The sequence below is a fragment of the Alexandromys fortis genome, unplaced genomic scaffold (assembly GCF_014885135.2).
Source record: "Alexandromys fortis isolate MF-2015 unplaced genomic scaffold, M_Fortis_MF-2015_v1.1 scaffold_118, whole genome shotgun sequence".
Taxonomy (NCBI): Eukaryota; Metazoa; Chordata; class Mammalia; order Rodentia; family Cricetidae; genus Alexandromys; species Alexandromys fortis.
In genome coordinates, this window is record NW_026068010.1 from 3,096,141 (window position 1) to 3,122,419 (window position 26,279).

Here is a 26,279-nt window from a genome sequence, read left to right on the forward strand (position 1 = left end):
ACACGCCAGCTGGTGTCATTCTCCAGTTCTTGTTTCTGTGACCATATTGTTGAGATGCCATGGTTAGGGCTTCTCTGTCATGAAGGACACAATCCCCCCATACCCTTCCTGTCACCGTGGGAACTGCACTCTCCCCATTAGCCTGGAAATAAGTTCAGGGAAAGCCAATCCAGGTGTTTGCCAGTCCTGTCCAGACATTCTCCTCGGGGGCTGTCTGGTAACCCTGTTTCTGGCTCTTGATGTGTCCCTTGGTTTAGTTTTAATTTCTAGCTGAATTTATAAATTCCTATCATTCATTTTTTCCTCTGTGAGTGTATCTCTGTGTGTGTGTACTCACATGTGTGTGCCTGTAGAGTGCAGAGGGAAACCCTGGCCATAGCTCCTCAAGTGCCATTCACTTTATTTTTTAGACATGACCTTTCCCTGCCTGGAACTCAGCACTGAGCTGAGAGAGCAGCCCAGTGAGCCCCACGGAGTCTCCTGTCCCTCTTCTCCTAGTGCTGGGTCGTGAGTGCTCTACCACACTTGACCTGTGCGGTGCTGGGGAGAAACTCAGGCCCTCGTGTTTGCGTGGTGATCACTTTACCAGCGGAGCTGGCTGCTGAGCCCCCTATTTTCCTTTTATTGCAGGGAATGAGACACCAGCTCTTTCGTTATCATTCATTTACTCATCCATCCATCCACCCACCCATCCATTCACCCCAGCCTATGCGGCTGCTAGTCTGCATCCTCCAATGTGTTAAATCACATTTCCCACTAGGAATTCCAAGAAGAAAGGACATACTCAGGACACAGGTCTTTTTGGTGCTGGACTCATTTTATTTTTTAAAATCACACTTCCCTTTTTCTTTCTTTTTGCCAATGCAAGAAATGGTGGTGGCTCCTGGGACCTCCTGCTGGTCAGGGTCCAGAACTCATGCTGAATGCTCCCAGGGAGGCTGCTCATGATAAGCAATGATGGAGAAAGTGCCACACACTTGCTCCCCACCATCCCCCCTGCTCTGGTTCTGCTATTCTTTCAAGGTAACACTGATCCACACTCCAGCCACTTTGTTGACTAATAATTAGAAAAGAAAGAGTGAAAAAAGAGAGGGAGGAGGAGGAGCAAGGGGAGGAGGGAGAACAAGAGGAAAAAAAAGAGGAGGGGGAGGAAAATGAGGAAGAGAAGGAGCAAGAGGAAGCAGAAGAGCAAAAGGAAGGAGGGAGAGCTAGAGGAAAAAAAGGAGGAGAAGGAGCAAGAAGAGAAGGGGAGGAGCAAGAGGAGAAGAGGGAGGAGCAAGAGGAGGGGAAGGAGCAAGGGGGGAGGGAGAGAGGAGGAGGGGAGGAGCAGCGGCAGTGGGCAGTGAGTGACTGTGCTGGGACCTTTGGAAACTCTGCTGGTGAAAGGCAGAGCCAGGCTGGCACTTCCCCTTTCTGCACAGTGGGGCTGAGGTGCTGGGGACAGACTAGTTGTCTCTGGAGAGCCTGAAGCAAGGATGGATCAAGAGACTGTGGGCAACATTGTGCTCTTGGTCATTGTCACCCTCATCAGCGTGGTCCAGAACGGTAAGGGACAACATGGGTGCTGCGAGCCAGGCACACACAGCTCTGTGTGCACATATATTATGCATCTATCTCTACTTGCTTCTCTGAACCTGAGTGTGTAGGGGCGGAGGCCTTTCTGTGTGAGTTTGGGCTTTTCTCCTCCTGGACCTTCTTTTGCTTGAGTGCTGATGAGAGGCCACGTTTACAGAGGAAAGACAGCAACCTGAAGGGCTGGTGACAAACTTGACCCAAGTGTCTGCAGTTAGTGTACAGGTGCAGAAGGGTGGAGGGCAAGGGGTCTGGGGAGAAACCAGGGGGTGTGTATTCATTTGGATGCTAGGCTGAACTAGTTAATATTAGGGCAACGAAGGTCATCTGTGTGTGTGTGTGTGGGGGGGGGTTGGTTTAAGAGCTATAGACCGGAAGCACTTTGTCATTATTTTACTTCTGTTCTTAGGAAAGTTCTTTGGGAGAAACGTCCAAAAACACACTGTGTGTGTGTGTGTGTGTGTGTGTGTGTGTGTGTGTGTGTGTGTGACACAAGGGATAGAACTCAGGGCCTTGTATATTCTAAGTAGGTAATTACTCTATTCCTCATCTACTTCTCAGCTCTTTAGTGTACAGCTTTTCACATACACACACGCACACACTCTATCTATCTATCTATCTATCTATCTATCTATCTATCTATCTATCTTCTACCTATCTATCTATCATCTATCTATCTAATCTGTCTATCATGTCTTTCTGTCTATCACCTCTTATCTGTCTGTCTGAGGAAACAGTCCCTTTTCTTAGCATTGCCATTAACCCCATAAAGAGTTAAAGACCTAACAGGGCACAGATCTGCGAAGGGCAGAGCTATGTAGAGCTGTTGCCTCAAACTTTGTTTTGGGTCTTTTTCAGGCTCATTTTTTTTAGGTCAGGATACCAGGGGCTTTGTGTTTTACAGTCTCTTAAGAGAAAATCAAAGTGTTGTTACTATTGGCAGCCGCCAAGGCTTCATGGTAACTGTTCGTGAGCACATCCTGTCACCCTCTGAAATTTGGAGTACTGAGGACCATCCTCCTTGGGATGTTGTCATATCTGTCCCCATCTTGATTGTGGAGAGGCTGACACAGCTTGGCACACCATAAACATGCTTTCTGTATGGAGCGGTCGGACACAATCGTCTTCATGCGACATCAAACTTGACCAACTTGCAACTCGGAGAGGGAACAAGTGGCTTATTTAGGCCACTACTTCCTCAAACCACTGCTGTCTCACGCAGGGAGCTTTTGGTTCTGAATATTGACAGGGGGAGTAAGCAGCCAGCCTAAGACACCTACAGAGACCATGCATGGCGCCAGGCCGTGTCCAGGGGGTCTGACAGCAGGACAGGACACAAGGCTGCCTTCCAGGGGCAGTGACAGCAGAGCTCCTCTAGTGTCATGGAGACAGCTAAGTGAGGCAGGGACAGTGTTTGCTCAGCCCTGGGTAGGGGCTCCCCTCCATCTCTCTCTGTACCCCACACTGTGCCTTATGGGGATCGGTGCACAGGCGACCGTGTCCTCTCTCCTGTCAATGCAGTTGGAACTGGGCTCAACAGGAAGTTCAAGTTCATTTCCACCATTGTCCTCTTGGTTCAGAAATGAGTCGGGGAAGCTGGGAGAGACTCCCGGTTAGACTGGAGACCCTTCGTGTCAGGCAAGCAAACAAGCAGGTGGTGCCGTCACAGCCCCCACACCACCGCTCCTCCTTCCCCCATCCCCCAGGAGTCCAGCAGAACAAGGTGGAGCCAGAGCATCATGGTGCCGATGCTGGCTCCGAGCTACCCCGCCCGTGCTCAGGGAAGGGCGATGCTGTTGCCCTGGATGATACCACACAGTGGCTTTGGATTAACTGTGTTCTCCTGTGGGGCAGGAGCCTGGGTGACCAGGTGAGACTGAAGTCATCTTCTAGGACCTTCTGTTACCCCTGGAGATGCCCGTTTGGGACAAGAATTATTTAAATAAGCTGAGGCACAGCACTGGTGTTGCCGGTAACTGTGAGCTTAGGTCAACACTAAGTCCTAAGTTCAGCCTCTCTTTGCAATTCTAATGAACGCTGGGCTTTATCTATAAACCGCAAGAGAGAGCTAAAAAGATATGCAAAAAAAAAACCCTCCTCTTTTCATCCTCCTTGCCAAAACACCATTTGGAAACCTTCCTGTTAGTCAAAAAAAAAATTTCCACTTTTGCGACCAAGTGTTGAACACTCTATTCTTGCCCCTGATAACGAAGTGCAGAGAGGCTTGATTCTGCATTCTCTGGTTATCTGAGGCTGGGCAGTGCCCAGCCTGCCTGCTTGGAGTGACTTCCCTCTCGGCCTGCAAACTCTTTAGTCATCAAAATGTTTGAACTTAAGGCTGGCTTCCAGTTTGAGCCAGCAGAATGCTGATTGGGGAGGACAGGCCAAGATGAGAAACCTAGTCCTGAATCACCTAGGTCCAGTTGCTTTTCCAGCAAAGCTGTCAAGATGCCTTGGCTCTCTCCTGCCAAGGGGCCAGTGTTTTGCCACAAGGCAAACCTAAAAAAAAAAAAATGAAACAAAACAAAACAAAAAAATCCCAATGCATATTGCCTCTAACTTACTGTGCTGGCTACTTTTATGTCAACTCAACACAAGCTGGGGCCATCAGATAGTAGGGAACCTCAAATGAGAAAATGCTTCCATAAGGTCAGGCTGCGGGCAACCCTGTAGGGCATTTCCTTAGCGATTGATAGGTGGGGCCGCCCCTGGGCTGGCGGTCCTGGGTTCTATAAGGAAGCAGGCTGAGCAAGTCGTAAGTAAGGAGTAAGCCAGTAAGCAGCATCCTCTTCCACGGCCTTTGCCTCAGTTCTTGTCTCTGGGTTCCTGCCCTGTCTGAGATCCCGTCCTGACTTCCTTTGATGATGAACAGTGAAATGGAAGAGTAAGGCAAATAAGCCCTTTCCTCCCCAATTTGCTTGTTGGTCATGGTGTTTCATTGCAGCAGTCGAAATCCGAATTAGGGTATTTATATTGACTTTTCAGTTTTATCCAGTTGTAGGAAGAGTATCTGCAGAACCATCCCGCCTCTCACTTTTAGTAGGAGTCACAATGTGACGGTATTGCAGGATGAGCTTGGCGTTGACGACGCTGCCCAACCCCAGACAACTGGAAGTATTGGAGCGCATGTGAGGTGGTCCAGGCTGAGCTGTGGTCCAACCCCAGACAACTGGAAGTATTGGAGCGCATGTGAGGTGGTCCAGGCTGAGCTGTGGTCCAACCCCAGACAACTGGAAGTATTGGAGCGCATGTGAGGTGGTCCAGGCTGAGCTGTGGCATTGAGCCAGTTGGGTGTATTAAATGTATTTTTCACTTAAAAGATTTCTAACTTGGGGTGGATTTATTGGGAAAGCATCCGCATCAAAGTAGGGGAGAATCTATTTGGGAAAAATGATACAGGAGATTGGGGGAAGAAGGTGGGTGAAGGAGGGCTGTCCCAGGCTTGGGGACAGCAAACAAAGGACTCCTTTTGGCGGGAGTATTGTTCCCACAGCCCACAGAGTGATGAGAAAACGTGGGAGGAGTTCGCATCCTCCTGTCCCCTCCCACCACGGAGCCATCTCCTCCTTTCCTGGGGTTCTTCCTGAAATGAAGAGAGGAGTGGTTCTCAGCCCGTGGGTCACAACCCACAGAGGGGTTGCGTATCAGCTACCCTACATATCAGATATTTTACATTACAGTTTATAACAGTAGCAAAAATACAGTGATGAAGTAGCAACAAAATAATTTTATGTTGCGGGAGATCATCACAGTAAGGAGAACTGCATGAAAGGGCTGCAGCATTGGGAAGGCTGAGAACCACTGCCTTAGAAAACAGCTCCCGGTAACCCCGGCGTCAGTGCCGTTAAAACAGCCGCATACACGCTACTTTTCTGCAGACCTGCGGCTGTTACTTTGCCGTCTCCCGTTTTCTTGGTGATGAGCGGAAATCTCAGGATCTTTTATATGTGACCCTAAGAAGTTTATTTGAGTTTCCTGCTGTCCCCCCCCCCCGCCTGTCCATTCCTCACCTGAGAAGTACGGTAGGTGATAACCGCCTGGGTGGTTGTTGAGGGTATTTAGCTGATCGTTAGGGATTGTCAGTACCCCCTTCTGGTGAATTCTGAGGAGCTGTTTGCGGCCATTTGTGGGTGTGCACTTCTCACCCACAAATATTGGTTTAATTTTAACAACAAGCCAGGAAAAGGGGTACTAATAGTCTTTGCCTGCATGTCTTCTGGAATTTACCGGAGGGTTACAAGGGCTCAGGGAGAATAAGGAGGAGGATGGAGAGAGTAACATCTATAGACAGCGGACTGAGAAAGACTTGTTCAAGTCTGGACGCAATTGTGGGTGTCTTTGGTGACGTGAAAGGGCCATCTTGAGAGGTAAAGGAGCGAGGACCGCGGTGAAGAAACAGGCGTGAGGGGGTGGACGGGTGGGCCAGACAGCAGAGGAAAGGTTTCTTCTTGGGGGAAAAGGAAGGCTTTACTTTTCGGCGGACGAGGCAGGCAGAGATACATAGCCAAGTTCTGCTGCTGACTGAGGAACGAGCCTTTGTGTTCCATGATACCAGTCTCATTTTTCTGTTCAGAGGCAAGAGAGGCCATCTTGGGTCCTGGAAAGGAGACACCCAATTTTCTATTATGCTTTCTGTCAGTAGAGACTTTCAGAGTAGAGAGACTTATACTTCAGTGATAGCAGGAGGAGAGCCTCAGCTGAGCTGGAGTTCAGTAGCCCTCAACTCGAGCCTTCCTGAGGGCTGATCTCTCTGTAGCTTTGGAGCCTGTCCTGGAACTAGCTCTTGTAGACCAGGGTGGTCTCGAACTCACAGAGATCCACCTGCCTCTGCCTCCCAAGTGTTAGGATTAAAGGTGTGTGCCACCACCGCCCAGCTTCACTTCCTGCTCCCTAGACGTGAATACGAGACTGAATCGGAGAGGGAGAAACCACCTCTACTCCATACCGTCTACACCATCCCCTCTGGGTCCCGCCTGTCTCCTATACCGCCACAGCCATGACCTTGGTCAGCTCTTGGGTTCTTCCCATCTTTGGTTTGCCTTCTGGAAGCACCTGACGCACCAAAGACGTAGAGTTTTTGATCCTGCGGTTGCTCTGCATAAACCCATAAGTTGCTCCTTGTTCTCATCACACAGCTCTTACCAGTGATGTGGGATTCCCCTCTGTGTGCTTTGAATATGTTTTATTACCATTTGTTAATAGAGAAGCTGCTTCAGCCTATAGCAGGGCAGAATATAGCCAGGCTGGAAGAGATATATAGAGAAAGTAGGTGGAGTCAGAGAGACGCTATGTAACTGCTGAAGGAGACAGATGCCCAGAACCTTTTCTGATAGGCCACAGCCTTGTGGTGATACACAGATTAATAGAAATTCAAGATGTAAGAGGTAAGAGCTAGCTATAAGTAAGCCTGAGTCATTGGCCAAGGAGTGTTGTAATGAATATAGTTTCTGTGTGATTATTTGGGCCTGGGCGGCCAGGAATGAAAGAGCAGCCTCGATTCACACACCAGGACCCAGCAGTTTCTCTAAACTCAACGGACATTTCTAGATACTTCACTTCTCTGAGTCTCAGCTCCGGAACTGCCTTCTTGAGCCTGACTTTGGGAGTCCTATGCTATGCATGTTTGTGGCCTTGGACTACTCTCTCTCTCTTTCTCTCTCTGTGTGTTTTTCTTTCAACCCCCCTTCTCATGTATCTCAGTATCTCAGGCTGACCTCAAACTTACTGTATAACTGAGGATGACCCCAGACCCTGAATGTTCCTGCTTTTACCTCCCGAGTGCTAGGAGTAGAGGTGCCTGCCACCATGCTTGGTTTTATTTGATGCCGGGGATGAAACCCAGGTCTTTGACAAACTCTCTACTGACCAGACTTCAACTTCAGTGCCTCTTTTTTTTTTTATCCCCATGCTGGAGTAGAACCCAGAGACTGTCAGGTGCGGGCAAGTGCTCTTCCACTGGGCTGTACCCTACCCAAGCTACTTCCACCTCCTTTGTCCATAGTTTTATACACCATACACTTGTATCCTAGAGGTTTTGTTTACTGGCTCCCTGGCTCCCCTTCTGCTATTGTCTATAAAACATGAGCTCCTTGGGATAAGGATCTCAGTCTGTTTTGTTTTCAGCTAACCATCTGGCTCATGGTAGCAGACAACAGATAAGTCATTAAAATAATCACTCACTGGGGTTGGAGAAATGGCTCAGCAGTTAAGAGCACTGGCTGCTATTGTAGAGGCTCCTAGCTCAATTCCCAGGACCCACGTAGTGGCTCACAACCATCTCTAACTCTGGTTTCAGGGATCAGATGCCCTCTTCTGGTTCCATGGATGCTGTACACATGTGGTGCACATACAAACATGCAGGGGGGAAACCCTACACATAAACAATTAGAGTAACCTATATAATTGGGAAATGGTCCTTTGTAAAATAATCATTCTGTAGGCTCATTTGTAGTTCTCCTGGGTCCCGATCCCCAGCTCAGTCCATCCCCTAATCTGAGCTGGACCTACTGAACCTCAGAAACATGGTTCTTGCCTCTAGCCTTTGCATAGGCATCTTCACGTGAGCACAAGATTGATTCCTCTTGTATCCCCTGTGCCCTGCAGCCTCTTGACAAATTCCTGCCTGTTCTTCAGATTTTATCTTAGGTATCATTCTCTCTAGACATTCTGTGACCTGGCCAATGAATTAAGCTAGTGGGAGTGACCCTTCCGAGCCATTCTGTAGAGTCATTTCTGCATTTCTTGGTTGTTAATATCTTTTGGCTGGGAGTTTCTTAAGACAAGGCTGTGCCTTGCTTACTGCCTTGTCCCAGCACCAATGCCTTGATGAGGGGACCAATGCTGAAGACATTCTCGCTAAGTGACATTTGTGGTGGGGAGGACATGGAGGCCTGTTGGGACACCAAATCCAGGAAGCGTTTTATGTTTTCAGACAACAGTTAAAGAACAGACTCCTGAATGTGCCCGATTATGAACCAAATCCTAATCTTTCCCCTGGCAGCGTTCTTCGCCCACAAGGTGGAGCATGAAAGCAAGACGCAGAACGGGAGGAGTTTCCAGAGGACGGGGACTCTGGCCTTTGAGCGGGTCTACACTGCCAAGTGAGTTCAATCTCTGATGGTGCTGACTAATAATGGGGACGTGGGCATGAGGGAATGAGACTGTCCTCCGGGCACATCTGCCTCTGTCAACCTTCAGAGTGTCCACGAGACAGGCTTCTGGGAAGGCTGACCTTCCCTTGGAAGACTTCTAGGTGCCCTTCCTTGTCTTGCTGAGTACCAGCCTTAGAGGAAGGAAGTGGGCAGGGGGAGGGAAGCTATGAGCTCGATGATCCAGAAACACCCAGGCACCAGTTTCCTGTGGGTGTTGAAATTCTTCAGATCAAACCAGCTGTAACTCACAACAGCTCCAGAAGTGCCTCCCTTGCACCTCCCTGGCCTAGTCCAGAGGCAGTCTGGAGGTGACATCAGTGACTTTCATAACATGGCGTCCCCTTGAGCAATCACCCTGAGGACAGAAAGATGGAGGCCCTGAGTAATACATTCCCCTGCCCTCTTGCCTTGCCTTTTGACTAGAAAAGCCGTTGGGAGACTCCTGAATGGCCCTGGCAAAAGGTTTGTGGGGTTCTATTTGGCTCACAAACCTGAGAAGGCATTACTCAAACATGATCTTCCTTTATGCAAAATCTATTTAAGCAGGGTCAGCCAGGCATGCTGGCGCCAGAAGGGCAGGCTCCCTGCTTTCATGTTGGGCTACTTTGGGAGGGGTGTCAGCTCCAACCCTAGGGGTGACATTGATTCTTCCAAAGGTACTTTCAAGGGAAATTCACAGCATCCAACAGTAGGGTCAAAGCCAGGGACTCTGTAGGAAGGTCAGGAGGTTCTATACAGGGCCCCTGCTGGACCTGTGTGAGCAGCTTGGTGGGGGCTCCCACTCCGCTAGCATTGGCTTCTTCTGAGCTAAACTGATTTCGGGGGTGAGGATGAGACAGACCTCAGGAATGAATGCATCTTCTCTCACGTATATATCATTCAGTCTTTCTGTGAAATATAGGTGGGTGTGTATAATAACGGGGTGGGGGTTCTCCATTGTTATTTCCCAGTCCTGACTCCCTTTGCCCTTAAGTGTCTGACTTGGTGCATGCCTTGTGAGCGCTCATAGTTACTTCAGGAGTCCTCATAGGGCTCTTCTAGATGCCTGCTTCCCATCCCTCCACAGCAGACACTCCTGACAGCCCAAGGAAATCCTTTGCTCAAGTAGCCACAGGGAGATTTCTTTGTTACCATTTAGACCTCGGCTTCGTTAATCCTCAGTGTCACTTTAAGGAATTAAAAGACGCGGGTTAGACGCGGGTTAAAAGGCTTTACAGACCCACTTGAAGGAGAGCCGCAAGAACATGTAGCTTGGAATCAATGTTTCTACACCGTTTACTGTGGGGTAACACCAAAGGGCCCCAGAAATGTAACATACGGGTGATGTAAAGGTATCTCTCATCAGGGGTGATGGCAAAATTGCTCAAAGGAAACCACAGCCTCTAGCAGTGGGGATGAGCTGTCTCTTTCTGTACCGATAATTACTGTCTCACAGTGACACCGAGTTTTTGCAGACTCCTCAATCCTCCGGTGAGAAGCCACAGTGGAGTGGCCCTGCACGTTCTCAGAGTTAAGTTCTCACCATGCTGGCGATGCACAAGGAATGGAGCATCCTGGGCAATCTTGAGTCTTTTCTTTATCTGTTTGTTTTGGACAGACATCTCGCTGTCTAACCAAGCCTAGCCTCGAATGTGTAATATGTGGTCCTCCTGCCTGTGCCCGGCCCAGTACTGGGATTCCAGGCATGGTACCATCATGCCGGGCTTTAGCCATCTCGTTTCTGCCGCTTCCCCCGGTAGAGAAATAGCTTTGTTTTCTATGAGTCCAGTGTGCTCACACCTGGAGCCTCTAGCTGCTGGCTTCCAGGTTGCACAAGTACCCTGGTAGTTGAGCTGCACGGTGGGGGAGAGTGGCTTAGAAGTTCTGTGAGTGCATGGAGGCTCCAAAGATAAGAATACATGCAAGAAGAGTATCGAGTGATCGCTCTTTGAGGACCCAACCATGAAGACCCTGCAGCCTAGTTTTCAAAATCCAGGTCTTTGCCACCCAGCCTTCTTGAGAGGTGGAGGAGAATAACCAGACAGGGAAGTTGAGTGGAGTGGTAGGAAGTAAAGATCAGGCAGGAGAACTTTCTAGAAGGTAGGGGTTGCTCAGGCACTTTTGTGGTTCTGTTACAAAGGCCACTTCCTCACTTGGCCAACAAGTATTTGTGCAGGCATGCGTAGGTTGCATAAGGGACTGGAGGTCTGTTCAGCAGAACCCTGCAAAGCCCAGGGGTACCCTGGCTGTTTGTGCCAGGAGACCACCAGGAAGGAGAGGATGATACATAGATGGCCATACAAGCAGCAGCCTCGTCTCCAGGGCCCTCCAGAAGTACTGAGAATAGGTAGAAGAACACAAGAGGATGTATTTAAAGAGTCAGTAATTTTTTAAAAAATATTTATTTATTTATTTATTTATTTATTTATTATGTATACAATATTTTGTCTGTGTGTCTGCCTGATGGCCAGAAGAGGGCACCAGACCTCTTTATAGATGGTTGTGAGCCACCATGTGGTTGCTGGGAATTGAACTCAGGACCTTTGGAAGAGTAGGCAATGCTCTTAACCACTGAGCCATCTCTTCAGCCCCAAGAGTCAGTAATTTTTATGTGTGTGAGTGCTTTGCCTGCATGTATGTATGTACACCATGTGTGTGCAGTGCCCATGGGGACCAGGAGAGGGCGTTAGATCACTGGAAATGGAAATACAGATGGCTGTAAGCTTCTTGTGGGTGCTGGGAACCAAACCTAGGTCCTTTGCAAAAACAGCCAGTGCTCTTAACCCCTGAGCCATCTCTCTCTCCCAAGAGCATGCATTTAATCTTGCTATCTAAAATTTAGGATGTGAAACTGTTCCTGTTGTTAATACACAGAATGACAGCAGTACACTATACATATATGCATACACACATACACACATATATCTCTACATACAGTCTATTATACTATAAGCTGTATACAACTTATACACAAACATATCTGTCATAAGCTGTAAGACTCATTTATTTTTTTGAGACAGGGTTTCTCTGTGTAGCCCTGGCTGTCCTGGAACTCGCTCTGTAGACCAGGATGGTCTCAAACTCACAGAGATCTGCCTGCCTCTGCCTCCCCTGGCATACACCACCATGCTCCTGATAAGAGCCGGATTTTTGCTGATGAGTGTAGGATCATGAATATTTCAAGATCTTGGCTACAAAGAAAAATAAATCGAAAGACAAATGATGTTTATGGATGGGCATGTTATTTTAGCACGAGCTATGACTGTTGAGGGATATAGATAGATGTTGACCCACTGTCTGGTACAGTGGGTTAACAGATGACCTAGCCAGCATCAGTAGAGCCCATCAGGTCAGACCCCATGATTAACGGCTCATCTGACCACTAGGGCGGTGCTGAGCCAGAGTTTTCTAGATAAAAGGGGCCGGACCTTGACTCTTCCACAGGCACGGGGCACAGGATGCTGGTCTTGGAGCATAAGCACAGTTAGAGTCTGTGTCCAAGTCTGCCTTTTTTGGGGGTGGAAATCCTAGTTGTCTGGCTGTAGGTTCTTCCTTGGGAGTGCAGGTAAGCGTAGCTGGGGGATGAGCTGGTGTGCAGAGATGTGTCATTTCCTGGACCATGTTCTATGATTCCAAGTTCATGAATCATTATCAAATGTTACCACAAAGAACAAGTGCTCCGTGGTGACGCTGGAGAAGCAGCAAAGGACAGTCTAGTTCACCAAGGGGGGGTGTCGTAATTACCCACAGAGATTCCCCTTTCCATTCACTTTCTGTCAGAACACCTTCTGAGAAATGTCACCCCAATGTCACCATACCCTAGCATCCCTTGGTGTCCGCTGAGGGCTCATTTTTCAAGCAGCAGATAGTAATTTTAAGCTACTGTATCTACAAGGAGCCTGACTGGTGTAGATGGTACGATTAGTTCTTATTCACGGCACTTCCTTATTTTAATGGAATTCAAGCAAATCAACAGAATTTTAAAGTGTTTATTATCTTCTGAGAGGAGTGGGGGTGGGAAGGAAAGGAAAGAGAGCCCAGGGCCTCTCCACGAAACAGGTTGTGGGTGGGGCTTCAATTTTACAGCCTGGTGATTAATTGCGAGACCAGCTGAGCAGACCCTGTTCAGCCTTCAGGGTGAGAGTCAAGATGGGGTTACCAGTTCTGTTTTGAAAAAGAAAAGCAAAGATACAAAGTTCTTCCAAAAGAAAAGAAGTGTAACAGTAATATTGGGGGGGGGGGGGAGTTTCACTCACAGGTACCAACTTCACACAGGGTGTGTTTCAGTGGGGTGAAGGTTAACTGAAGCACAGGCAGGAGTGGCAGAAAGCCTGCTCCAGTCATCCAGAGTTTTCTCCAGGGTACGGATTCCTGGCTATTAGGGAGCCTGCTCCTTTTATTCCCTAGCCAAGATGACTACTTCAGGGGCTGTGGAAAAGACTCAAGCCTGAGGACCGGGGTTTGAGCCTCAGCAACTGTGTGAAAGAAAAGAGAGAGGATTGGGTATAGTGGCACAATCTTGGAACCCAATGCTGGGAGGCAGAGATGGAGATTTCTAAACCTCACTGTTTGGTCAGCCTAACTCGCCAGCTCCAAATTCAATGAGAGACCCAGGATGCCAACCTCTGCCCTCTCCACACACAGGTGCTCACATGCACATGTGCACACACACGCACACCGACATGCGCATCGCCTCCCAAACCACTCTTTCGAAACAGACAAAGTATGAGCATCAGGCCGAAGCAGGGAGCAATCCTTGTTGCTAATTGATGCGGCCGGCTGAGGCTGTATGCTTTAAGCCAGCTAGAAGAGGTTTTCTCTGCCTTTCTTGAGCTGGGAGATGGATCACGTGTTTTCAATCCTGAGGCTGCAGGGTTGTGGCTCTACTAATAAATGGGTATAGCAAGACTGAGGCTACCCTGGGGCTGTTGCAGTTCAACCATGGGCCTGTCTGTGTAGTAAATGAGAACCTGCAAACAAACCGTGTGCAAAAACTTCCTGCCCTTTGGGGCTCTGTGTCCGTTAGACCTGTGGAACTTGTGCAGATCCAGATCACCCCACCCCGCAGAGGCCATCCAGGTTCTGCTCTGTGTGCTGTGCCTGGTTTGAGGGTGTCTCCAGGAGAGGAGATGTGGGCCCATCACCTATGATGTTCATTAACTTCCCTAGTGAAAGGCTCTTTAGACCGCAGAGGGACGCGAAGGTCCTTGTAGTGGGGAAAGGACAGCCCAACACATCACTAGGCTCTCTCTACCATAGAGACGAAGGGTGACTAATCCAGATATATTATCCAGCTGCGCTGGTTAACTTTTTGTTACCTTGACACGAGGTGGGGGACAGCATAACTTGGACCACAGTGGAATGTGTTAGCCTGCGGGTTTATAGTTTAAGTCAGAAAAAGCGGGGAGCGGGAGAGGGATGGAGGAAGAGTGGGGAGGGGGAGAGAGGAGACAGAGTCCAGCCAACCCTTTCAGGGCGCATCTCCAGTGACTACCCTAGGCCTATCTCCTGCAGAGCTTTAGCACTGCATTCTGGGGACCAGCGTGCAATAAGTAATTTGTGTAATATATAGGTGGACTGTACCCATACTCAGACAAGACCAGCAGACTTCTCGGTGGTTCTGAGACATAAAACAAGTCTGAACATTGCATTTAGACTTTCACTTGTACTTGAACCCTGCCAGACTGCTGTTCTCAAATTGTACCACGCATAGAACCTGGAAAGCCTGCTAAGCCATGGGTTGCTGAGCGCCTCGCCCAAGTTCCGGTGCCACACGTCTGAGCAGCACAAGCACTTGTGGATTAATAAGTCCTCCGGTGCCCCAGATGTTTCTGGATGGGGCACACACGAGAACCTCTGCATCTCACTCCTCACTTAGAGCCTCAGAGGGCCGAGCTACTGCCGTACTCTTTGTTTTGTGGGTGAGGAAACGGAACCCGGAGAAATAGCCAATGCTGAAGCTGGTTAGGGTCCCTCCAAGGCCCGAGTCCCAGTTACCTTTTCTTTCCGCCGAACCATGTTGCCCCCTGAATACCTCTCTTACCTTTGTTATGTTGTTTTTCCATATTTATTGCATTTTGTTGTTGTTGTTTGTTTTTCGAGACAGGGTTTCTCTGTGTATTTTTGGAGCCTGTCTTGGAACTCGCTCTTTAGACCAGGCTGGCCTCAAACTCACAGAGATCCGCCTGTCTCTGCCTCCCAAGTGCTGGGATTAAAGGTGTGCTCCACCACGACCCGGCTGCAAATATTTTTTTTTTAAACTCTAGTTTAGAAACTGCAAGCTGCACCCAGGAATACTTACTCTTTACATAGCGAAAGAGTTCCAGGGTTTGGAGACAAGCTGGTCAGGTGTGAGATATGGCCTTCTTCAGCCCCCACTCCTGAGCTGGGAAACCCCAGGGTTAGTCAGCTGCTCTGGACCTTAGTTTCTCCTCTGAGTTGGACTGTAGTTGTGGGAGGCAGGATAACGGGCTCCTAACTCATCCTATTCCTATGAGGCTGTCTTTTCATTATGTGGAGAAATGCAGCTTGGTTTTGAAAAAAAAATCTTTCTTGGCTTATGTGAGTCAGGCTTATTTGATTTGTTTGTGCATGTGCGTGCGTGCGTGCGTGCGTGCGTGTGTGTGTGTGTGTGTGTGTGTGCATGTGTGTGTTCAGGTGCGCAAAGATGTCAGAAGAATGTGTTTCATCCTTGGAGCTGGAGTTACAAGTGGTTGTGAGCCAGTGCAGATAAATGTTAGGATCTAGAGTTGGGCTCAGAAGAGCATCAGGAACCGTTAGCTCCCGAGCCTTCTCTCCAGCCCCACAAATGGAATCTTTTAAATGAGGAGACATCCTTTCCATTAGAAAGGCTCATTGGTCATCCTGGCTTTGGAAGGGGACGTGAACCGAGGAATATTGGGGATCCACAGAGTCTGGAGAGTTAAGGCAATAGTTCCCCACCCCCTTGAGCTTCTGAGAGAAAGCAAATCTGTCCACACCTTGATGTGTGGCTCGGGGACGTTCATCTCGGACTCTGACCACTGCCATGGTGACACAAGGAATCTGTGGTATTTGAAGCCACCAAGTTGGTGGCCGAGTGTCACACTAGCTAAAGCAAACCCACAGAATCATCTGGCGCAGTGCAGGGAATGTGTGACACTTACAAGGGAGAGGATGGACGGCAAAACGTCAGCACAGTGCCTGGCACACAGTGGCAGCATCCCCCAGGGCTGTCGGAAGTCTCTCATGGGCTTTTGTGAATGGACCTTGGTTTCTTTAACCCTTTGAGCATCTGTTTTCCCACCTGGCCTGCTGCTTTCTATAGGACAAGGTTCCCCTTGGTCGGCATTGCCCGCTGCCTCTCCCATTCTGACAGTAACCACACCGTGTCTGCACTGCTCACTTGTTATTCCAAGAAGTGTATGGGCACCACCCACTACGGAGCCCTGCCAAAGGAACGCGGCCGCAGCGTCTGATAGGTTCACCTAAGAGCACAGTTAATGAATTCTGAGCATGCTCGCTTGTTACCACTATGTATATTGGATGAGGTGCTGCTGGCTGCCCTCTCAGGGTGAGACAAGAGAGGGGCCGGTGACCCTGGCACAGTGGTGATTTTGAACTGGGGTCTTCGGGTTATTTTCAGACCACATTGTAGTCACGTGTTTTCTGATTTCTTTCTGCCCTGTTTGCCCTACAGCCAGAACTGCGTCGATGCATACCCCACTTTCCTCGTGGTACTCTGGACTGCGGGACTACTTTGCAGCCAAGGTAACCGTGACTTCCCTTTGTGAATTCTCTTTCTATAATGTGCAACTCTTAGGGGTTCAGAGAGCAGGCATTTTGTTGAATAGCCTTGACTGGACCTACAGCTCTTATTCAGGATGCCCTGGAGAGATGAGAGCCCCGGGGAGGTTGTGTTCGGGCATGCTCGGTGCAGGCGCAGTGTGGCGTGGTAATGCATTGCTAATGCTTGCTCCCTGGTGGCTGGCTGAGAGCGCAGGGTGGTTTAAGGCTAAATGTGACTCAGAATCCCTAAGCAGTGTTAGCTCAGATACAAGGGCATTGTAAATGAGAGCACCAGAGGGATCTATTTTGGGACTGCCGCTGCTGGCTCTTCTGTTAATAAGCTCCCAGCACGCTGGCCCTTCCTCGGGCATGCATCTACAGAGCTTGGGCTGGGTCCCAGCCGAACCTGGGTGATCGGCTGCACACAGTCTCGATTTCAACGAATCTGAAGGACAGATTGACTCCCTGAGGTGCTCTGCAGCGAAATGAAAACCAGAATCATATGCTCTTGGTTCTCCTTGGAGACCGAACACCAGAAAGCCTTGGCCAAGACTGGCATTTGCCCGGTGGTTGGCTCCGAGCGGTTGGATCCGCTTCGGTGGTCCAGCAGGGCCCATGGAGAAAGTCCAGAAGCAATCATTTGAAGAACCATGGGATTTTTGTCATCTTCTGCTGCTCTAAAAAGCACATCCAGTGGATATTAGTTTCCCTGCCACCCTTAAGGACACTTTAGGGACCAAAGTTCAGGGTTCTTCAGCTGGTGAGCCTTATGGGCAGGATTAGAGCCTGGGTCTTTTATTTTTAACATCTGGAGTTTCTCTAAGCATTCTTTTACTGTACTAATTCACATTGTAAACACACTTCAAACATTTATTCTATGCTAGCTTTGTCCTGGATATTTGCAAATTAATAATACGCAAAAGGACAGTTAAAGAGTAGTTGGATGGGGTCTGGAGAGGTGGCTCGGAGATTAGGAGCATTTGCTGCTTGTGCAGAGGACCAGAGGTCAGTTCCCAGCACCTGCTCTAGGCAGCTCACAACTGCCTGTGACTCTAGGGGGATCTGATGCCCTCTTCTGACCTCCAAGGGTACTGCATACACATACTCACACGAATACACACACACACATACATACAATTAAAACAGCAATAAAAACAAGTCATTTAAAAGTTAAAAAGGTAAATAGGTGGGTGGATATGTTATTGCCACGAGCGAGACTCACCCCACGGGCCATAGAAACCACCAAAGTGATGTCATGTGGTCTCCCTCAGCACCTTGAAGGCTCTCAGCAGCCCATCATTTATTTTCTGTTTGCTGCTCAAGTGAGATTGCGAAAATGTCTCTGGCATTGAAAAACCAAGCCAAAGAAAGCCTATGTGAGGAGCAATGAGTCTTGTTGGGTCTGAATGATGTTAGATAAATCTGTTGCCGCCTCTTTCGTGAGGCGCATTCAAAGGGAGTCTGGAGTATCTCTTCATGATGAGCGTCCACCTTGCCCAGTCTCAAGTGTGTCAGTCAACTCTAGTTGACCATTGCCATTTTCTTATGAGCACAGAGATTATGTAAATTGTTCAGCTAAGAGGAAACCCAGAGATTATTGCGTTCCAGACCTCTCAGCCTGAAGATTCTCCCAAGAGCCAGATGGACAAGTCTTTTACTTAATATTATAGTTTTAGAGCCTAGATTTGTACCTGTTTTGTGGTTCACATGGCCCACGTTCCCCTTGGAAGGTCTTTGCTATTCTCTGCATAAGGCAGGAGATATGAACCCTTCCCATACCTGTGGGCTATTAGTTTATGTCCAGGTGAATTCCAACTGGAGGAGAAATGGGTCAACAAAAGTCAGAATAGAGCTGTCCAAATGAGAAAACTTTATACAAAGCAAATCATTAATTGTGACATAATTAATTGTGACAGTCTTATGACTTAGAAATTAGAACAGGCCTCAAAGTTTGTTTTTCTCTCCCCACTTTATTTTTAGATCATTTAAAAATGGTTAATTTTATTTTAAATTCTGTGTATGACTCAAGTTCAACTCCTAGCATCCATATGGCAGTTCACACCAATCTGTAACTTCAGTCCCAAGGGATCTGTCTCCCTCTTCTGGCCTCTGTGGGTACTGCATGCACATGGTGCATATACATACATGAAGGCAAAATAAAAATACTAAAAACTTTCAAAAACATTTCTTCTGTATGGTTAAAACTAACAGTAGAAGCTCCATAAGTGTTACCACTGCTGCTGGGCAGTGATAAGGTTTTGGAATCAGAAAGACCTGGAAATCGGAGTCACTTCATGACACTTGCTGGACTTCAATATCACATTCATTTGATAAACATTATTGAAAGCCTATATGTTCCAGGCACTCCACCAAGGACAGAGGTGATCTGGGAACAATGAGTGTCCTTGTGCACTTTCTCGGTCTTTGCTTAGATCTCTTCTGCTGCAAAATAGACACAGGAAAGCTCTCTCACCCAGCAGGTGGCCTTGGAGCCAGAGGCACTGACTCGAGTGAGGTTCTCATTAATGGAGCTTTGGTGTTTGCATAGTGCTGGGGGACTTTCAGGTGTTTGTCCTCACACAGTCCCATTTACTCCCACGCTCTTCTTAAAAGATGGAGAGGTTGTGGCCAGTCCTTGTCCTCACACAGTAGGAGAGCTGTGGCCAGTCCTTGTCCTCACACAGTAGGAGAGCTGTGGCCAGTCCTTGTCCTTACACAGAAGGACAGCTGTGACCAGTCCTTGTCCTCACATAGTAGGACAGCTGTGACCAGGTCCTTGTCCTCACACAGTAGGACAGCTGTGACCAGGCCCTTGTCCTCACACAGTAGGAGAGCTGTGACCAGTCCTTGTCCTCACATAGTAGGACAGCTGTGGCCAGTCCTTGTCCTCACATAGTAGGACAGCTGTGGCCAGTCCTTGTCCACGCATAGCAGGACAGCTGTGACCTAGGACCAGTTAAGCCCCTGTTCTAGATCATCCTCCTCATAGGGAACTGGTGTTTTCCGCTCCCAACCCTAAATTTAGGATTTTACAGGGTTGACAGGAGTGCTGTCTGCAGCTGTTTCCCCAGATGTGGGAATGCAAAGAAATCTCCCCTAGAGGCCAGAGAAACCTGCTTTGTGCGCCAGAAACCCCAGAGGCACAGAGTATCCTCACCAGGGACTCAGTCTTAGAATTGGGGCTTTGGTTCCCAGTGTAACCCTTCCCTGCCTTCCTGCCCAGCTGATGGCCTTACACAAGCCCCCGCCCTGCCCCCAGCTGCCTGAGTCCAACTTCCCATATCTAGGGATAGACATGTTTGCATCAGATGGTTCTTAAGCGAGGACTTTGTGTAGCCTGCCATAGAGCTGGTGCAAGGTAATCTATTGCTTCGGAGCTTGACAAGCACCCAGCCCTTGGGCTGCATTTGAAGTGTATGCTCACTGCTTTGTGTCAGTTTGACACAAGCCTAGACCTATCTGGGAAGAAGGAACTTAAATGAGAAAATGTCTCTATAAGATTGGCCTGTAAGCAAGCCCGTGGAGTAAGTAGTAACTTGGTTAACCACTGATGGAGGAGGCTCCATCCCACACAGTGGTGCCACCAGCCATGCAGGTGGTCCTGGGGTGTAGGTTGAACAAGCCATGAGGAGCAAGCCAGTAAGTACTGGTCCTCCATGGCCCGTGTGCCAACCCCTGCCTCCAGGTTCCTGCCTTGAGTTTCTGCCCCGACTTCCGTCGATGATGGAAGGTGATGTGGAGCTGTATGCAGAAATAAACCCTTTCTTCTCCAAGTTGCTTTTGGTTAGAATGTTTTAGCGCAGCCACAGAAACCCAAACGGAGCCAGTGTGCTAGCCTCCACTTTCAGAACTGGGGGTCTCTGATGGATTTTGCAATCAAACGCTAATTGCTTGGCTGCCGTCCTGCTGTCTGAACAATGGTTTGGGAGGCTGAAACTGACATGTGTGTTGTCATTTTTCTACTTTAGTTCCGGCTGCCTTCGCGGGACTGATGTATTTGCTTGTGAGGCAAAAGTACTTTGTCGGCTACCTGGGAGAAAGAACTCAGAGGTAGGTCTCAGGGTGCCGAAAAACTCGACCTGTGCTTTTCCAGTAGGAGGCTATTACTGCCAAAGAGCACTCTGCCTCAGAAAGCTCAACAGGCTCTCCTTGGACGAAGGGAGGACAGGCTAGGGAACCCGCGCTACCACCCCAGCTTTAAGGGCTCTGAAAACACAGCTGGGGAGTTGCCGAGTTTCCCCATTCAATTTTCCCTTGGCACAGCCTCGGCTCACAGGGGCGTTTTAGCATGCTGGGCTGTGCATTGCTTGCAACCGCATACCAGCTGTTCTCTGTGGTGGAATCTGGGGCAGCAATGACTTTTAAAGTCTGACTTCCCAGGCCTCTTTTGAGTTAAACATCTCATCATTTGTCAAGAGAAACGGGACCTAAAGTTTGCACCTTCCCACAGTGTCTCTTGAGTGATAGACCCGGGGCCCCGTGGGAACACAGATGTAGGGATAGACAAGTCGGAGGCTCCAGATCAGCCCATTGCGCTGTTCACAGATGAATCACGCCCAGCCCTCCTCAGCACTTTCTGCCCTTTGGCCATGTCACTCCCAACCCCCCGACTGCCCGATTCCTCCCTGGAATTCTCACGATGGGCAGAAAGGACTCCTGCAGGTTGTCTTGACAGCGTGGGTACTGTGGCATGCGCACCAATCAATCAACGCTGAAGAATTTAAGAGAGGGTTCTAGTAACCTACATCCTCTGATTGCACGCCACTTCCCCAAAGCCCATCCTGCTCTGAACTGATGAGGCGGGTGCCCTCATACTCCAATTATTTGTTAATATTGCCACCAACTGGAGACCCATCCACACGTGGGCCTTTAGCGACATCTCCTACCCAAGCAGTAAGAGCCAGCAAGTTGGGCTTCTCAACTTCTGTTGTCTGTGGGTCGCACAGGGAGCTTGTTGGAATGCAGGGTCTGCATGCTGGTTTGAGAAGGACCGGGGAGGTTCAGCTTCCCACAAGCTCCCTGCAGATGCCTATGCTCTTAGTCCCAGGGTGGCAAAGGCTGGTACCCAACTGCAGAGCAACTTTCAAACACTTGTTGAGAGGCTCTGGGGTTCCTTTCAGCTGAAGTTTCTGGTATGGAACTGCACTCCCTTGGTGGCAGCGGGGACACACCTGTTCAACTGAGTTGACTTTGCTCTGCCTTGCGTGCTGATTGTCCCAGGCCCTTGGCTGGTTCTTTCCTGACGATCTTAACAAACCGTTTTACCAGTCTTCCAGATATGCCATCCCCACTCAGATGGCAAGCCAGGGTCTCGGACAGGGGCAGAGGACATACCATTAGACAGCTACTTCTCATGAGGAATTGCTTCCTATCCCCAGCTGATTCTCTGCCAAAGATGCTTAGGAAGGAGAAGAGAGGCAAGGAGGGGATCGGTCAAGAGGGGAGGGAAGGGGAGGGGAGGGGGAGGAAAGTAAAATGTTTCTTTCTCTCACTCCCCTGGAATGTAAGAACCATTTTTCCATCACTGGGTGCTTAGCTCTCATTAGTGCAAACCTCATTTCTCCCCAGGCAGCCTCAGGAGGGTAGGTTGAAGGACCTTCATTGGCTATTTAAAGCATCTCCCCTAACACAATCTCTATGCCATGCAGCCTCTAGCATGAGCCTTGTAGGCACTCCTGATAGGGACCACCCTGCAGGGGCGGTTAACGAATCATGATGCTCCCAAGCCTCAGTCAGATGGTCTGTCCGCTGTTAGGACCTGTCAGCATCCTGTCATCGGGGATCTGGAGTTGAGGACACTAAAAGAACTCAGGGAACCTCATGCCACTGAGCCCTAACAATGACAGGTTCCTTCGCCTGGCTTTGAAACCTGCTCAACGGTTAATAGCAAAGCTTCCACTATTGCTATGAAGGAAGAATGTAAACGGAGCATTACTGAGTCAATGAGTTATAATTTAAAACCCGTGTGTCTGGAAGCAGCTATATTTGGGGGGTGAGTTAGGGGGTCATTTGTGCTGGGTCTACCACCGTTTTGCCTTCTTCCACAGCACCCCCGGCTACATATTCGGCAAGCGGATCATCTTGTTCCTGTTTCTCATGTCCCTTGCTGGAGTGCTGAACCATTACCTCATCTTCTTCTTCGGAAGCGACTTTGCAAGCTACATAAGAACTGTAACCACGACCATCTCCCCGCTGCTTCTCATCCCCTGATGGCTGGATACGGAGTGGGGTGATCACCTGATCAATAGCGAGGCATCATAACTCAGCCCCGTGAAGGGTTCTGCTCCTCGGCTGTACAATGCTGTAAATCTAGTGCCACTCTGGGCTCCTCAGCATCAGTTAACCTTGCTTTTCCGGGAAGAAAATTATTTTGTGTCAGCTCCGCCCCTTGAACGTGGCAGTGGTGCAGGATTTATTGTCTCGCTCCATCCTGCACTACTCCTGGCTTATCCTGCTCTCTGAAGATGTCTTGTGTGACAATAAAGGGCATAGATGAGATTTTGGCTGATGGCTCAGTTTGGGGGTGGTATTTCTGTATTTGCTACGAGTATTTCTATAGCCTAGATGATGATAATTAAAATCGCAATATCCATATTATGGACACTGATGTCTTTAAGAGTCTTTTATTGACCAAGCATCTTCCCCTACCTCATATTTGGACTAGGTTGGCATCTTAGGTCACTTGCATCATGCCCAACATTTACTATGTCGTGCAGTTTAGAATGCGATGTAAGAATTGAAAATGATGTCAGGCCTGTCATAAGTGCCACCGAATGTCGGTTGAACAAATGAATAAATAAATTCACGACAGACTCATGAGTCACTCGCTGGCTATGTTGAATGAAATACAGCCTTTATTCTGGACATGTTTGGAGGGATCCAACTGCTGTCACCCAGGTGCCTTTGGGACAAAGAGAAAATCTTGGGAGACACAGGTGTAGTCAGATTTTCAAGACAGATAAGAGGAAATGCATCTTTTGGGGCCATGCAAGGGAAACTCAGTCTGCTTTTTCCTAAATAACATAACTTTTTTTTTGTTAGTATATTAGTCAGAATTCTTGTAAAGGGGTCAGCATTGGTAGAATATATACACAGGAGATTTCTGGGATGGATTTATGGGATTCGGTCCAGGAGGCTGTCTCACATTGGAATCTTAGTCCATCCACAAGGCTGGATAGTGCTGTAGTTGCCATCTGGTACTGAGAGGATCCCTGGAGAACCACTGGCTTTCATCTACACTGGGATCCTGAAGGAGGTGATCCTAATACCAGCAAAGGGATGCCACAGCGATGGGATAGATGAGTTTACCAGCAAGAGTGAGGGCACGCAGGCAAAAAGCAAAGGCTTCCTTCCTCTCTGTCCTCATATGTGGGCTTCCACCAGAAGGTATGGCCCTGATCTAGGGTGGGTCTTCCCACTTCAAAGGGTCCAGTCAAGAAAAGCCCTCACAGGAGTGCATAGTGTCTTGGTTGATTCCAGATCCAGTCAAGTCAATGACAACCAAGACTAGCTGTCCCTGTTAGCTTACATAGAAATGGGTTTCTTTGTGGAATTTTCATACATCTATATCATCATACTTTGGTTTTAATCCCATACCTCCCATCCTCTGCCATTTCTTTGTCCTTGCTGGCTTCCTTCCTTCCAAAAAGTCTCCCTTCTGATTTCATGTCACATTGTCCCCCCTTGTTTACTGTTTGCCCTTCCTTTAGATCTCTTCGCCCCTCATAATCTCACATATATTTTCATTTCTCTCTCTCTGTCTTACACACACACAGACACACACACACACTTGTGGAATAAACTTTTTGTTTACTGTGAGTATGTGTCATTCTGATTGGTTTAATATAAAGCTGAATGGCCAATATCTATGCAGGATCTTCGGGGCAGAGAGGATGCTGGGAAGAAGGCGGAGATGCCAGGAGATACAGAGCAAGCAGGATGGTCAATACAGAGGTGAGGTAATAAAAACACAAGGCAGAAAGTAAATGAATAGAAATGGGTTAATTTAAATTATAAGAGCTAGTTAGAAACAAGTCTAAGCTATTGGCTGAACTTTCATAATCAATAATGTCTCTGTGTGGTTATTTGTGAACTGACTGTCCAAAGAAAAATCCGACACACACACACACACACACACACACACACACACACACACACACCCTATATCCCATGTATCAGAGAGAACACATGCTATATAAGAGTTGGCTTCTTTTGCTCCAGTTGAATCCACATTCCTTCAAATACGACAGTTTCATCTTTTAAACCTTAATAAAATTCCACCATGTATAGGGACTGCATTTTCTCAATCCACTCATCTGTTGATGGACAGCTGGCTGTGTCTTCATTACCAGGAACAGCACATCCATAAACACGGGTGTGCAGGTACTCTGTGGGATGGTGACCCAGGAGCGGTGTTGCTGATCATGTGCTAGCTTTATTTTTAGCTTTTAGGAAACCTCCCTACTGGTTCCCACAATGTACTCTCCGGTTTCTCTAAATCCTTGCCGGCATTGTCCTTCTTTCTTTCTCAGTGCTGGCCCTTCTGCAGAGGGTGAGAGGTGCCTCTCCACAGTTTGTTTGCTTTTAAAGGTGTGGGTCTCCACGCCTGACTTCAGGGCAATTTTAATTTGTATTTCCCTGATGACCAAGGATATTGAACATCACTTCAGTTTTCTTCTGGCCATTTGTTCTTAGTCCTCTGAGAACAGTCTTTTCTGCTGTTAGGCAGCCCATTTATTGATTGTTTTGTGTGTGTGTGTTTAATTTTTGATTTCATTATGAACTCCAGATATTAATATCCTATTAAATATATATGTTAGCAGATTTTTCTCTCCCGTTCTCTGGGCTGTGGATCTTTTAACTAAGTGTTATTAGTTATTACTATGAGTGTGTGTGAGTGAGTGTGCATGTGTGTGAGTGTGCTATGGGACACCTGTGGAATCAGTCTTCTTTCTACTTTACGTGGCTTCTGAAGACTGAGCTCGGGGCCTCGGGCTTGGGCAGCAGCACAAAAGCTCTCACTGAGCTGTCTTGCAGGCCCTGCGAGAAGCTCTGGAATTGCGAGAGTCCCGTTGGTCAGTTCTTGCGATTAGTTCCTGCACTATTAGAATTCTTTTCAGAAAGTCCTTGCCTATGTCTGAGTCTTTAGTGTTTTTGTATTTTTTTTCCATAGCACTCTGGTTCATTTGGAGTTTGCTTTTGATCTTAGTGAGTCTTAGCGTCATTATTTTGCTTATCTCTCAGCCCCATTTGTCAAAGAGGCTCTTTCTTCTAAAGCAAACTACAGCTTTGTCAAAGCTGAAGAGGTTGTAGTTGTGTACCTTCCTTTCCAATCCTCTGCCCTGTCCCGTTGACAGTGCGTGCGTGCGTGCGTGCGTGCGTGTGTGTGTGTGTGTGTGTGTGTGTGTGGTGTAGCGCCATGTTTTCGTCCTTATGGTTTGGGATCAAGTGTCATGATGCCAATAGCATTACTTTCTGTTCAGGATGACTTTGGCTACTCAGAGTCTTCTGTGCTTTTGTTTCAATATTGGGGTCTCCCGGCTCCCACTTTCTCCCACTTTTCTTTGGAGAGTGCTTTTAGGATTTCGATGGGGACTACACTGGAGCTGCGACTTGCTTTGGGTAATAGAGGCACGTTCTCTGTGGATCTGTGATCATGGGAGATCTTTTTATCTTTAGTGTCTTTCTCAATTTCTTCCTTCAGTGGTTTAAAGTTTTAATGATTTATTTATTTTTATTTTATGTGCATTGGTGTTTTGCCTTCATGTATGTCTGTGTGAGGGTGTCAGATCCTCTGGAACTGGAGTTACG

General features: G+C 48.2%; 1 protein-coding gene across 2 annotated transcripts; it reads left to right on the top strand.

The window, feature by feature from the left end:
- The first annotated feature begins 1,346 nt into the window (after positions 1–1,346).
- Alox5ap (arachidonate 5-lipoxygenase activating protein) lies at positions 1,347–23,281 on the top strand. Of its 2 annotated transcripts, none has more exons than XM_050161980.1 (5): positions 1,347–1,545; positions 8,573–8,672; positions 16,381–16,451; positions 20,438–20,519; positions 21,738–22,495. In XM_050161980.1, the coding sequence occupies exons 1-5, from the start codon at positions 1,476–1,478 to the stop codon at positions 22,003–22,005; spliced, it is 591 nt and encodes a 196-aa protein (XP_050017937.1). In that variant the 5' UTR covers positions 1,347–1,475; the 3' UTR covers positions 22,006–22,495. The 2 variants fall into 2 exon arrangements, with proteins under 2 accessions (XP_050017937.1, XP_050017938.1); XM_050161981.1 differs by lacking the exon at positions 21,738–22,495 and adding an exon at positions 22,517–23,281 and having other exon boundaries at positions 1,351–1,545.
- The last annotated feature ends 2,998 nt before the right edge of the window (positions 23,282–26,279 follow it).

Excerpts from the sequence above, each read along its gene's own strand:
- Alox5ap (XM_050161980.1), top strand. The coding sequence starts at position 1,476 with ATGGATCAAGAGACTGTGGGCAACATTGTGCTCTTGGTCATTGTCACC. Across the intron at positions 8,673-16,380 it reads GAGCGGGTCTACACTGCCAA|CCAGAACTGCGTCGATGCAT; the intron begins GTGAGTTCAATC and ends TTTGCCCTACAG. Across the intron at positions 16,452-20,437 it reads GGGACTACTTTGCAGCCAAG|TTCCGGCTGCCTTCGCGGGA; the intron begins GTAACCGTGACT and ends TTTCTACTTTAG.